The sequence below is a fragment of the Eurypyga helias genome, unplaced genomic scaffold, assembly GCF_000690775.1.
Source record: "Eurypyga helias isolate BGI_N326 unplaced genomic scaffold, ASM69077v1 scaffold44642, whole genome shotgun sequence".
Taxonomy (NCBI): domain Eukaryota; kingdom Metazoa; phylum Chordata; class Aves; order Eurypygiformes; family Eurypygidae; genus Eurypyga; species Eurypyga helias.
Window position 1 is genome coordinate 5,429 of NW_010237364.1, and position 11,623 is coordinate 17,051.

The following is an 11,623-nucleotide window of genomic DNA, read 5'->3' on the forward strand; positions in this document are numbered from 1 at the left end:
GTTTTACTTGATTAAGAAGTCCAATAGTCATCAATACTTATTTGCATTAAGGTTCTTTCTCTCAAGAGCTGTCACTTCCTGCCATTTGCTGCAGAAATTTCCCCTAGCTTTCTCTTTTCAAGGGGAAGCTAGCCTGTCTTTGTTCCCAAGATTCAACATTTGAAAATAGTGTCCCTTTAGTCATAAGACACTGTATATAAAGAAACAATTCATTTAGCTGTGCAACAGCAATGGCAGTTGCTTTCAGTCTAACTGTAAAGCAAGTTCTGGCTGTTCATCAGCATTCAATGGCAGCAAACTTGATTAGGCCCGTTAATCTATAACGGAAGTACTACAAAACAGAAAATACACTGAGAGTATACAATATTGGCTGAGTAGCAAATGCATAAATATTGTAATGTAGCTAGTCCTACTGGTTTTTCTTTTCTTTTGATTCATGTATTTTCATGTTCACAGATCTACTGTAGTTTTCTGCCACTTAATGCTAACAGGAAAAAAAAAAAAAACCCACAAACAAAAAACCCCCAAAACAACCAACTCATCTGCTTGAGGAGATTCTGTTGTAATGTATCCAGTGGCTGTTCCTGCACCAGGAGGTGAAGGAAATAATGGACAACATGGGAAACTTATTTTTTTCCTTTTTGTTTTTGGAGCTGTGTTGATCTGCGCTGGATTCCTGCTTTCAGTCTTTATTCTCCAGTCGTGCCCATCTGGAACCTTCAGTGACTGTAACGAGGTCCTTAAGGCTGCTGGGCCTGTGCTGGCTGTAAGTGGACTGATCTGTATTTTACTGGCACGATCAAGGGCCAGGCTGTATATAAGACAAAGACAATTGCAAAATGAGCAGGTGTACAGCCTTGTTTTTTGTCGCGGGAGCTGTCAGTTTGCTCAGTTTCTCATATTTGGATTCCTGTTTTTAACGAGTGGAATGCTAATTAGCATCCTGGGCATTTGGGTTCCTGGCTGCAGCTCTGGCTGGTACAGCATACAGCTCAACCACACCGGCAGCTCTGATGTGGACCTCCAGGGCTGTGGATTCCTGTCACTTCAAATCATGGGACCTTTGATTGTGCTCACTGGGTTGTGTTTCTTTGTGATAGCTCATGTTAAAAAGAAACAGAACTTAAATCTCAACCAAGAATCTTGTGAAAGTGAAGAACATCCTCAGAGCCCTGAATCTTTTCAGGTTACAGTAGGTAGGTAAATAATATGTGAACTTTACACTTGAGGGTTAGTTGGGTTTTTCTTCCACTAATGATTTACCTCAATATTAGTCATCTGAGCTCTAAGCATGTCAGTTCTGGCATGTCATACCAGCCAAAACGGAAAAATGTTGCTTTGTCTTTTATGTTTTTGGTATGGTTAGTTCAGTTGTTTCTGAGAGAAAGACAACAACTCTCCTTTGGCATAAAAAGAAAGGTCTGACTGCAAAACAAAGCCTCAAATCTGACACAAATTCTTCCAATCCCACTTCCTTTCCCAAAGGGTGTAGCTGACACTGCAAATCACAGGTCTAATGACTTGTGACCATATTTAAGATTTATTTTAGCCCTAAGCTCTGACCCCTTGAACAGGAGAAATTGATTCATAAGCAGTGTATTGGTTTTAGTTTTTTAATCGTGGCTACAGCTTCCATCAGTCAGAGATGTAATTGCAAGACGCTTCTGTTAATTGCACAGTATTTGAGTAACTGTGGTGTTAGCAGGGAATGTTCCCCTCCATATAGCATTGCTTTTAATACCCCATGAACTTTCTAGCTCTCAGAAAGGATTAATGAGTCAATCATAGTATTGCTTGAGTATCATCTGACTGGAGGGACTTGATTCATTATGCAAATTTTTTTTTTTTTTCTTCTGCCTGTCAAACCAACGTACAGACCTGCAACCTGATGATCCTCAGGAAACACGAGAGTTAAAATCTGTTTTCCAGACACCAGGAGAAAACAGAAAGGAATTCAGATTGTCTTTAAAGGCAGGAAAGCAAAATTAGTGGGTTCCTTTTATACTTCCATCAGGAAAGGTGAGACAGGAAGGCAGAAGGCTGAGATCAGGTTGGCACTGTGACACGCTACAACAGTGATCGGCTAGAAAGCACACCCCACATCACTCAACATTTTTAATGTTACCTGTCCCTGAACACAAATTACCAAGGGGGAAAAAGGTGGCAGGCAGCTGTGAATGTTTATATAAATTATGCAAGCTCAGTGACTGATACGAACTTTCTGATTAACAAAAAAAATTAAAAATTGGAACTGCTGAATTACAAAGCTGAAAGTTTCAGATCTGCTGCACAGTACACTTAATAGTGAATTACATATCAATAGCATCATGGTACTAATGTTAGTAGTGTGCCTTCAGCTAGGAGTAATTTAGTAGGGAAACTGTCAAGGCACACAGTCAGTCATTGGGACGGCTAATGATTTGAATACTATTGTTATAAGACTGCAGTAGATGTGAGAAACTTGAACTGTCCTATTTTAGATATTTGAGGAAAACTAAACACTTGCCTAGCCTTAAGGTGAGCCAACAGTAACTGTGTGCTTTGCACTTCCAATTTCTGAAGACAGCAAACAGCGTCTCTTAGCTGGATGGAGAATTCCTTTTCCCCAGCTGTATTTTCTAAATGAAATCTTCCATTTATGCATATGCTGGATCTTTATTTTGGGATAATTTTGGTTTTGAACCTACCTCTGATTTGCTCTAATAGCCCAAAATTTTAACAGTTCTGTATGTGGTATCACTGCCCTTTATCTTAAAAGGTAGATGAGTACAAATACTCTAATTCCAAAGACAGGAAATATTCTAGGATACAGTTAGAATAAATAGTGGTGCTCAGTTTTTGCAAGGTAGTAACTGGTATTTTTTTCCCTAGGTGATGCTGTAATGGTATTCCCACCTCCACCACCTCCTTATTTTGCTGACCCTGTGTCACCAACCATGAGACGATGTCTTATGCCAAGTGTTTTGCCTACAAATGAAAACCCTCCACCATACCACTCTATCTTCAGTGATGGGTAAGACTGTTTACATCTCGGTCTCTGGAAACCTGAGATGCTTCTCAGGGATCCAAGGCCATGTTCTTAAATAACCACAATAAATTAACTGTGCCAGGCACTACAAAGTTTTCTAGTGCATCACTTGACTTACTTCAGATACTTTACTTGAAATGACATTAAAATATCCTAGTGTAAAAGGGGAATCTGAAACCACAGGGTGTCCCTCATGAGGGTTAAATTCTTACCAGTTTATTATTGTGGCTGAGAAGAACTTGGTGAAAACAAAGCCTTAAATCAGTGGCCTTGTTGAAATTTATTTAGACTAGTTTCCTTCCGCAGATTGTCCAAGAGAAGGTGCCCCTGACAGCAGTGCCCCAGTGACATGATATCCATGCTGCCCAGAGAAATTGTGGATGCCTCCTCCCTGGAAGCGTTCAGATGTTGGATGGGAATTTGAGCAACCTGGTCTAGTGGAAGGTGTCCCTGCCCATGGTAGGGGGGTTGGAACTAGATGGTCTTTAAGGTCCCTTCCAACCCAAACAATTCCATGATTTTTAGAAAGCCTCTGTAGAACCAGTGCAGTAAGTCCTTCATGACACCTATCCACAGGCCCTGTGACTCTGGAAATGCCACTTTAGTGTGTTATGTTCTCCCTGTGACTCTTATCGCACTGCCTTGAGGAAGTGAGACCTGCCCTGCTGGTCTGCCTTGTTCCTGCTGTGGTGGTGTGTTGAGATAAAAAGATACCTTGATGCTGCAGGAGAAGAGCAGGAGGCTCCAGGGAGCTTAAAAGGGAGGTTGCAGTGCCAGCTTCATTTCAAAATGTTGTACCTTACCCATGTAGCCACTCTTCCATACACTGAGTACAGCTGAGTTGCTGGATGCTGCCACCACCAAGCTCAAGCTGCCCACTGACTAGGGTTGTCGGCACCACAAGAAATTGCAGGCTTACTTATGCCCCGTGAGTTACCATCAGTAGGCTGCTGACAGGAAGGTGAAAGAGGTCTCTGCAAGGGCCACATACGAGAAGCCAGAACTAGATCTGGCCAGGAGCGCGAGGTGTCACGTGTGGAACCGCCAACTTATTTTCAAGCCCTTAATGATCCAGAATTGACTTGGCTTTACCTTTTGGAAGGTCCTGTGTCAGGTTGGTTTTGATCTATGAGTCACTAGGTGGTGTGAGGCGTTTTCAGTGGATGACTTTAGTTTACAAGACTGTACCTGCAGCATCCTAAATACCATCACTGCAGCAAGAGCCCCAGCCTGCCTGGCTGTGTCCAGCCGTAGTAGTTGTGGGGTCATTGCGTTAATAGCTTTCCACTATACTCCAGACTTCTCCGCTCACGTGAGGCAGTGCGTTCCTACCAGAGGTGTGCCAGATGTCAGTACTTCTTCAAAACGCTGGTGCTAATCTTGCTTTTGAAGCAAGCAAGCATGAACCCTCTTCCTTCCCAGAGACCTGAATGCTACAGGAGGAGGATACTTGCGTTAGCAGTGGTGCCTGTTGTTACCACAGTGTGCAGCCATGTCTGTGGGTTTTTTTAGTCAGCATTTGAAGTACACCTGGTGGATTCTTGAGACGCAGCACCGCTATGAGGCGCTCTGTTCTCCAGTCAGTTGCCATCAACTCATACTGTCTTCCATTTCCTAGTGCCCTCCTTCAAATACTTCCTCCCTGTCTTTGTTGGAGACAGCAGGTGCTTCCTCCTGCTGCTGTTACTACTGCAAGCCAGACTCCTTCTGCCTTTTCTTAGAAACACCCTTTTTTTTTTTTATCATAGAATAAACAACTCTACCAAAAACCATGCTCTCTTCTCTGTGCTACTAGTGCACAGTGGGACAGGCTCCCAAACAAAAAAAAAAAAAAAATCATCTACTAAGCACCTAGGGAAGGGGAGACCCTCAGTGTTTGGTTCCCACTGACTGAGCTCCAGGTTGAGATTGATGACTTGTGCTTAGGGATTCAATGCCTGCTAAACCCCTAGCTACACATGTAATTCATTGTCTGCTGGTTTTCTGCTTAAATTGTTTCAGAGAGATGACTACTTGTAAAATGCTGGTGAGAATCTGTTGATTACTCAGTGTCCTAAACACCTGCCAATTCAGGATGACAAGGGTCGCTGCGGGGATGAAAGTCTTAGCCTGTTCCCAGATTGCAAGTGAAATATGTCAGCTCTCAAAGCTATACTGATGCAATCAGAAGACACCTAGAGCACGGAGAGAAAATAAACTCCTGCTGCTGAAAGAAGGAATTTACATGAAGTCTCTGTGTTCTTATTGGGCTGAGTGAAGGTGTCCACAGCTGGAAAGTGTCTCCTACCAGCTGCTGCTAGTGTGGGAATTAGGCAGTTGTGCTGCAACTCCCTTCTGGCATATACATCCCACCTGTATGTACAAAGCAAATGGATGTGTGTGGAGAAATTACTTGCCCTGAGTGTGAACCTGGACCTCTGGTAGCACTGAGATGGCTGGTTCAGACATGGTCCAAGGGCACCCTCAAAAAAATGTCTCAGTTTAAATACCTGTAGAAGACCAGGCTGGAGTGGATAACTGGGAGAGATATAGGAACACTCTACACTGCTGTAGCTTTATAAGCAGCTGAGAGACAGAGTGACTCTTGTACAACCTGTCTTGTACAACCTCTCTGTAAGTACAGTGTTAGCAGAGGACCACAAGTCCTCTCTACCCTGTAATTTCAGGCCCTGAGTGCGGATGTGGGCTGCCTGCCCATGTGCTTGGTAAAACGTGTGGATTATCAAAGGGTATGAAAGAATGTAAGCAGCATGTCCTGCACTGAAAAAGGGAAAACAAAGGATGGTGGGGAATGGCAAAAGCAGCTAACTCCTCAGACTTCCTGTGGGCTCTCCCTGCTGGTACATGTACCAGGTGACCCCTCTTTCCTTCAAGCATTCTCCTGCAAAAATCCCTGCATTTGAATCAACTGTCTCAACCATGAATGTCCAGTTCTGGTGCTCCAAACTTTGTGTGTGATCCCATCAGCTCAGTCATCATTGACTGCCTGTTTAGACTTCTCTGTCTTGTGAACATGTGTACACAAAGAGGCAGTTTGTAGCCCAGCTTGTTGGAGCAGTTTCTAGTGGAGTGTGCAAAACACTTCAACCTTGGTTGCAGAAACCCTGACCTCCTGCTTTGGTGTTCTGTGGCTGCTTTAGCTGTTGCTGTCCCACAGCTCAGTGCCTGGTAGCAGCCATGGCATCTTGACTTGTGCACATTGGTTCCCAAGCCCTTAGGTAGAGGAGAAGCAGTGGCCTCATTCCTCCTAACATAGTGTCATGGTTGAAGATCCCAAAGCTGGAAGGAAGTACCCATTTAATATGTGGGTGGTTACTAAGCAAATGTGATTTAGCTCTTCAGTCCATTGCACCATGTTCTGTCAGCAAGGTCTGTGGTAGAGGCTGTGCTGGATGAGAGAGCTTGTAGGAAGCTGAGTCATGGTATGATCCCAGAAATGGTTGGGTTTTTTCCTTCAGTCTCTCATGCAGCGCTTCAGCATTTGTCTTGTGGTATGTTTTCTTCTCCCTCCTTTAAACACACACCCTTGCACACCAGTAACTGCACTGAAGATGGGGTGACTGTGCTTTGTATTCCTGGTCCTCACACAGCATTGGTGGGGGTACAGATGTATGCATGAAAGGAGGAGTCGGCTCTGGGAGTGAGTAACGAGGAGTTCCTCATTCAGCAGCTGAAGCAAAATATTGAGTGCCAACTCCAGGGCAAGATGAGCAGGGTACCAGAACTGTGTGGGTGCAACTGATTGGGATCCAGTTATGATGGTCAGAGGAGGACAGTGAATACTTGGCTGCCCTCCCTGACTGCCACTGGGAATTTAGCAGTCTGGTTGTGTCCAGTTGCTTCCGTTTCTCCAGCTCTGGGCAGGAACGCTACTCCTTACGTCTGTCATGGGTTGCTGGAAAGTTTAATAAAATTTTCAGGTTGCCTTACCCGTAGGAACTCAAATGGCTAAGGATTGTGATTTTTGCGATGCAATTCTAAGCCTACTTGCTGTCTTTCACGAGGGAAGGGGACAATGTGTATGTGAGAGGCTACAAAAGGGAAGATAACATTAGGAGCTAAGGATCAGAAGATTTAGTGCGACTGTGAGATAGCTATTGCTGCCAGAAGCAGCTAATATCCCTAAGCCAGGCTGTGACTGGTGATGTGAGAGGTTAGAAGGGAGCTTCTTTGCCCTTCCCCTGTGGAGTAATAGAATTTATGTATGAGTCATAATGTAGCCCACAGAATGAAATCCTAATGCTTATGCAAGGTCTTTGCTTCAGGGACGTTTGGGGAGGGTGTGCATACATCTGCGTTTATGTAAGTCAAATGGAATTTCACTCACTGTAGAGAAATGAATTACGCTAATATGTAGTTATGTGTTTTACAGAGCACAGCTTACAGATGATGAAAGAACAGTTGCTGTTAGAGACTATGAAACCATATATACAATTTCTGGAAGCAGCTCACCTTCAGATATTTTACTGATGCTATACCTCTCCTCTGAATCACCTCCAAAATACGAAGAAAAAGTGTCAGTCACAAGTAACGAATATTCTCCATCTTCATCTTCTTCCTCTGTTTCCTTAGCCACATCTGACACCAGCTCATAGAGTCGGTCACAGTTTTTAAATTAAATTGTACACTCAGATTTACAATTTTTGAATTTATTTACATTTTGTAATAAAAGCAATAATGTTGGCTGTGTCTAATTTTTCATCAGAAAAGCATAAATGATGAATTTGGGTTTCAAGAAATACTAGATAATGCTGGGCTTCTGAGAAAGTAGCCTGAAGGGATTCAGCTCACCGCAAGAATGTTAAATGCTCATCTTGTTCTGTTACAGCTTCAGTTTCCATTTTTAGTTCTTTATATAATGGAAGTGCTAAGGAGACACCAACTTTTTTTGCTTGTTTTAATTAAATCTGTTTGGAGCTTGAAAAAAAGAAATAATTAGGAAGTGTTTTTGTTTCTGTTTTCATATGACTTTTGTGGAAAATACTTGTTTGCAAAGTCACTGACTTTGCCCCGAGAGCATTGCAAATAGGAGCGTTTGAGACTGGGACCAGATATGCTATGGAGAACTTAAATGGTTATTTTTTAATCTGCCTGGTAACAAACAGTCCATAGCTTAATTTAGAACCTGCTTGGTCCTTATGTAAGTATAATCCCTATGAAAATCAGTTTTAGCCAGCAGTGCAGAGCCCCAGGGCAACACTGAGAATAGCTAATAGGCTAACAGGTTAACTGTGGTAATGACTGATTTCAGGGACGTTATGCTGCTGTCCCATGCCATCATTCGTGGTTTATACAGGAGGTGCTTGTTCTGTAAGTGTGAGCGCCGCTCTGCCGTGGTATCTTCCAGGTGCAGGCCTTTTGTATCAGCAAATGCAGGAGAGGCAGTTCCAAACATCTGCAACAGATGTTCTTCGCTGACACAGCACTTGACAGACCCTTAAGAAGCACAACCCTTTGAGCTCCTCTGTCCCCCTGCAGCCCCTAAGTTGGCGGAGGCTGCCTGCTTTCAGGATGGAGTGACAACAGGTTCTCGTTCTACTTTGTGAGTGTTTGCACCCATTCCTGAACGGAAGGATTTGCTTGTAGTAGGTAGGTATGATTAGCGGGAACCGAGTTGCTGCTGACCTTTGATGCTTTACGACTTGCTCCGAGCCCTCTTTGAGAACTGACGTGATTCTGTGCCCAGAAACAGAAGGTGGCAGAGCTGCTGTTCGGGCTGGGTTCAGCATGATGGTCTTGACAGCATTAAAACATCTTGAGAGCAGAGCAAGATCTCTGTCTTGATCAGCTCAGTCACTGAGCACCTACGTGCTCGGGCACCTCACCTGCACCTTGTCTCCTGGCATGCTGAATTTTGGGGAACCTGGCTGTAACAGTGTGCCAAGCTTTGAATTAAGCACTCAAATTCCCTCCTGTGCCCAGGGAAAGGTGATCGCCTCGGGTCTTCTTTCTCTGGACATACCTTTCACCTGCAGAGTTCTTCAGGGAGATGTTCAGGAGCTCCTGCGTTTGGCCATCGATTTCCCCCTCTGCGTTGTTCCCTCCGGTGTGCCCCTCTTCAGCCACACGAAGATAAACTGGCCAGTGAGGGAGGTACATTTAGCCAGCGATAGTGCTGAGGGGCTTGCACATGCAGGGTAAAGAGTGAACACAGCATGGAGAGGGATTTAGGATGTGGGAATAAACTGGGATGACTGCCATGGGAAGTGCCTGTAGGAAGAGAGGGGATCTACAAAAAAGCCAGCGGGCATTTTGTCTTCTTTTCTCTCAAGTGTTTTACCTAGTGAGTTCTCCAAGGATGCTGTTCCTTGAATACCTTCTCTAATCCAAGCTACAGTTCACCATATATTTGATTTTTTTTTTTTAAAAAGCTTTTGTTTCTAACCTGATTTTTACTAGCAGTGCCCACCGCCCTGCAGGATTCGTGCATGCAAACCCTTGCATGTGCCAAAGGAGCTTGTCTCTCTCTGGATTTGTCTTGCTAGTCCATAGCAAGGGCAGGAGCTGGGGAATTCTACCTAAAATATTCCATGCAAATGGAGACCCACATTGCCTCTGTTCTGTTGGTCGAATTGCAAATGAACGCACACTAGCTGAAAAGGTTAAACGTCAAAAAGCTGTACGTTAAAATAAATCTTGAAATATATCACCATCTGTTTTTTTTTTTTAAATACAGCCTCGTCTGATGGCTGACTGCAAAGGTATTAACCTTCCATGCTGCCTGCAATGGGCTCAATTCGTCTCAATCCAAGACGTACCCAAGAGACCAGGCAAATCAGGAGGAATATGTCGACTCTGAGTCCTCTGGAAGTGAAAACACCATCTTCGTGTTTTTCTCCAAGGTGGTTGTGTTTTGCTTTTCTATCTGCAGAGTCTCCAGTGCAATCACATTATTTCTAAAAAAGTCTTGGTGGAAAGCATGCTTTAGAATGCTGCTGACAAGACTTTCCAGAGTCAGCACCTGAATTTCCTGGGAAAGGCAGGTGTCACCTCTGAAAATGAGGATTAAAACTAGAATTTCTTTCTGTGTCATTTTGAGAAAATGCTTAGGAAGAAGACCAATGCACAGCTGTATTAGCATCTTCTATTTTTACCTTGGAGAATCATTCCTTGAAAACCCCGTGGACATGCTGTGTGCGTCTCCATAACCTGCTCAGCGCAGAAAGAGCTCACACAGCCAGGGCAACAGTATTTGCTTAATGTGTTGTCAAAATCTGTTTCAGCAAGGTCAAAAAATGCAAAAGGCTGGCAGATCTGCCCCCAGCACTGAAGGTTACCACTGGGTGAACAGCATTAGTGGGAGGAATTTTTGATGTGGGGAGTAGGGGTGAAATGTCTGTATTAGAAAGGAAGCAACACCTTGTAAAGCTATAAAAGTAGCTTAAAATAATACGGAATAGCATTTTTATTGAGGAAGTGAGATACTTTACTGTCACACTAATGGTGCTATAACCGCCTTTCTGCCCTACGGTTAGTTTAAGTGCTTGACATACAAATGCTAGGGAGCAAATCAAGTCGGTTACTGATTCACACTTACTCAAACAGGCAGAGTGGGAGGTACGGGTGGGTTACCCTCTGTAAGTGAAGTTCCTTGCTGCCTGCACTGACACTGCTGTGCTCCTAACTGCAACATTACAATTCTTTGGACACGAGAAGCATTAATGAAAATGTAAATGGATGCCTCTTCTCTAGACCTGCACCACCAGCAGCTAAAAAAAAAAAAAATTGAAAGCCAGCTCACCTGAAAAACTGAGTTTGCAGAGAGCCCTGCAATGGTGCTGTTTTTAGCAAAGCAGCACTTTCTGGGCTGAATCCACCCTAGCCTTGCCCTTTCTGGTTGGTGGGGCTGTATCCAACTATCTCTTTTTCCATCTTACCTCTTCCGAATCATCAAGTCACGGGGCATTTCTGTGTCCAGGCAGATATTTTTGACAATACCTTCATATTTCTGCAACGAACGTGTCAGCCTTTATCTAGGTGTGTGCTCATGAATCTGGATAATTAGGTATGGGAATACCTTCTATTTGGTGTGCCCGCTCACAAGACAACATTCCCTGGGAGCATATAAAACCACTTTGCAGGTGGATGCAGTTGTGGGCAGCTGGCTGAACCTGCTTCTTGCGGCTTATTTACGCTTTGAGGCTGGCAGTGTCGTAGTACAGGCCCCAGGGTGCAAGGCCCACTCATCCTGGTTCTTAAGGTACTGCTCTTACACACGTAATTCGTGTTTTCCTCTAAAAGATGCCACATACGGTCACCTTTCTCTAGGAAAAATGTCTTGCTGAATCAAATCATTGGCTCCTTCATCTTCCTACCATTGAATGTTTCGTTATGGAGTGAGTTTGTATCTACTCTTTTTAAAGCCAATCACTCTGCAATGACACGGTATAATTTTCTTTAATATGACATCTTCTGCATGTTCTATGACTAAGTCCCTGTCTGTATTACAGGCATGTAAGGAAAATAAAAACCTCACTACAACAGGCTGATAAAGTGAACAAAAAATTAATAGCAGAAGGGGAGGAGAAAATGATTAAGTGAAGGCCTGTCAGTGTTTACTAGGATGACTCTTTAAACAGGTTAGAGAACTGCAGA

At 43.7% G+C, this 11,623-nt stretch overlaps 1 protein-coding gene across 1 annotated transcript; it reads left to right on the top strand.

The window, feature by feature from the left end:
• The first annotated feature begins 534 nt into the window (after positions 1–534).
• Positions 535–7,623, top strand: TMEM171 (transmembrane protein 171). Its single transcript, XM_010147438.1, has 3 exons — positions 535–1,196; positions 2,872–3,013; positions 7,401–7,623. Exons 1-3 carry the CDS (start codon positions 566–568, stop codon positions 7,621–7,623), a joined length of 996 nt encoding a protein of 331 aa, XP_010145740.1. The 5' UTR covers positions 535–565.
• Positions 7,624–11,623: the final 4,000 nt, after the last annotated feature.

Excerpts from the sequence above, each read along its gene's own strand:
- TMEM171 (XM_010147438.1), top strand. The coding sequence starts at position 566 with ATGTATCCAGTGGCTGTTCCTGCACCAGGAGGTGAAGGAAATAATGGA. Across the intron at positions 1,197-2,871 it reads ATCTTTTCAGGTTACAGTAG|GTGATGCTGTAATGGTATTC; the intron begins GTAGGTAAATAA and ends TTTTTTCCCTAG. Across the intron at positions 3,014-7,400 it reads CACTCTATCTTCAGTGATGG|AGCACAGCTTACAGATGATG; the intron begins GTAAGACTGTTT and ends TGTGTTTTACAG.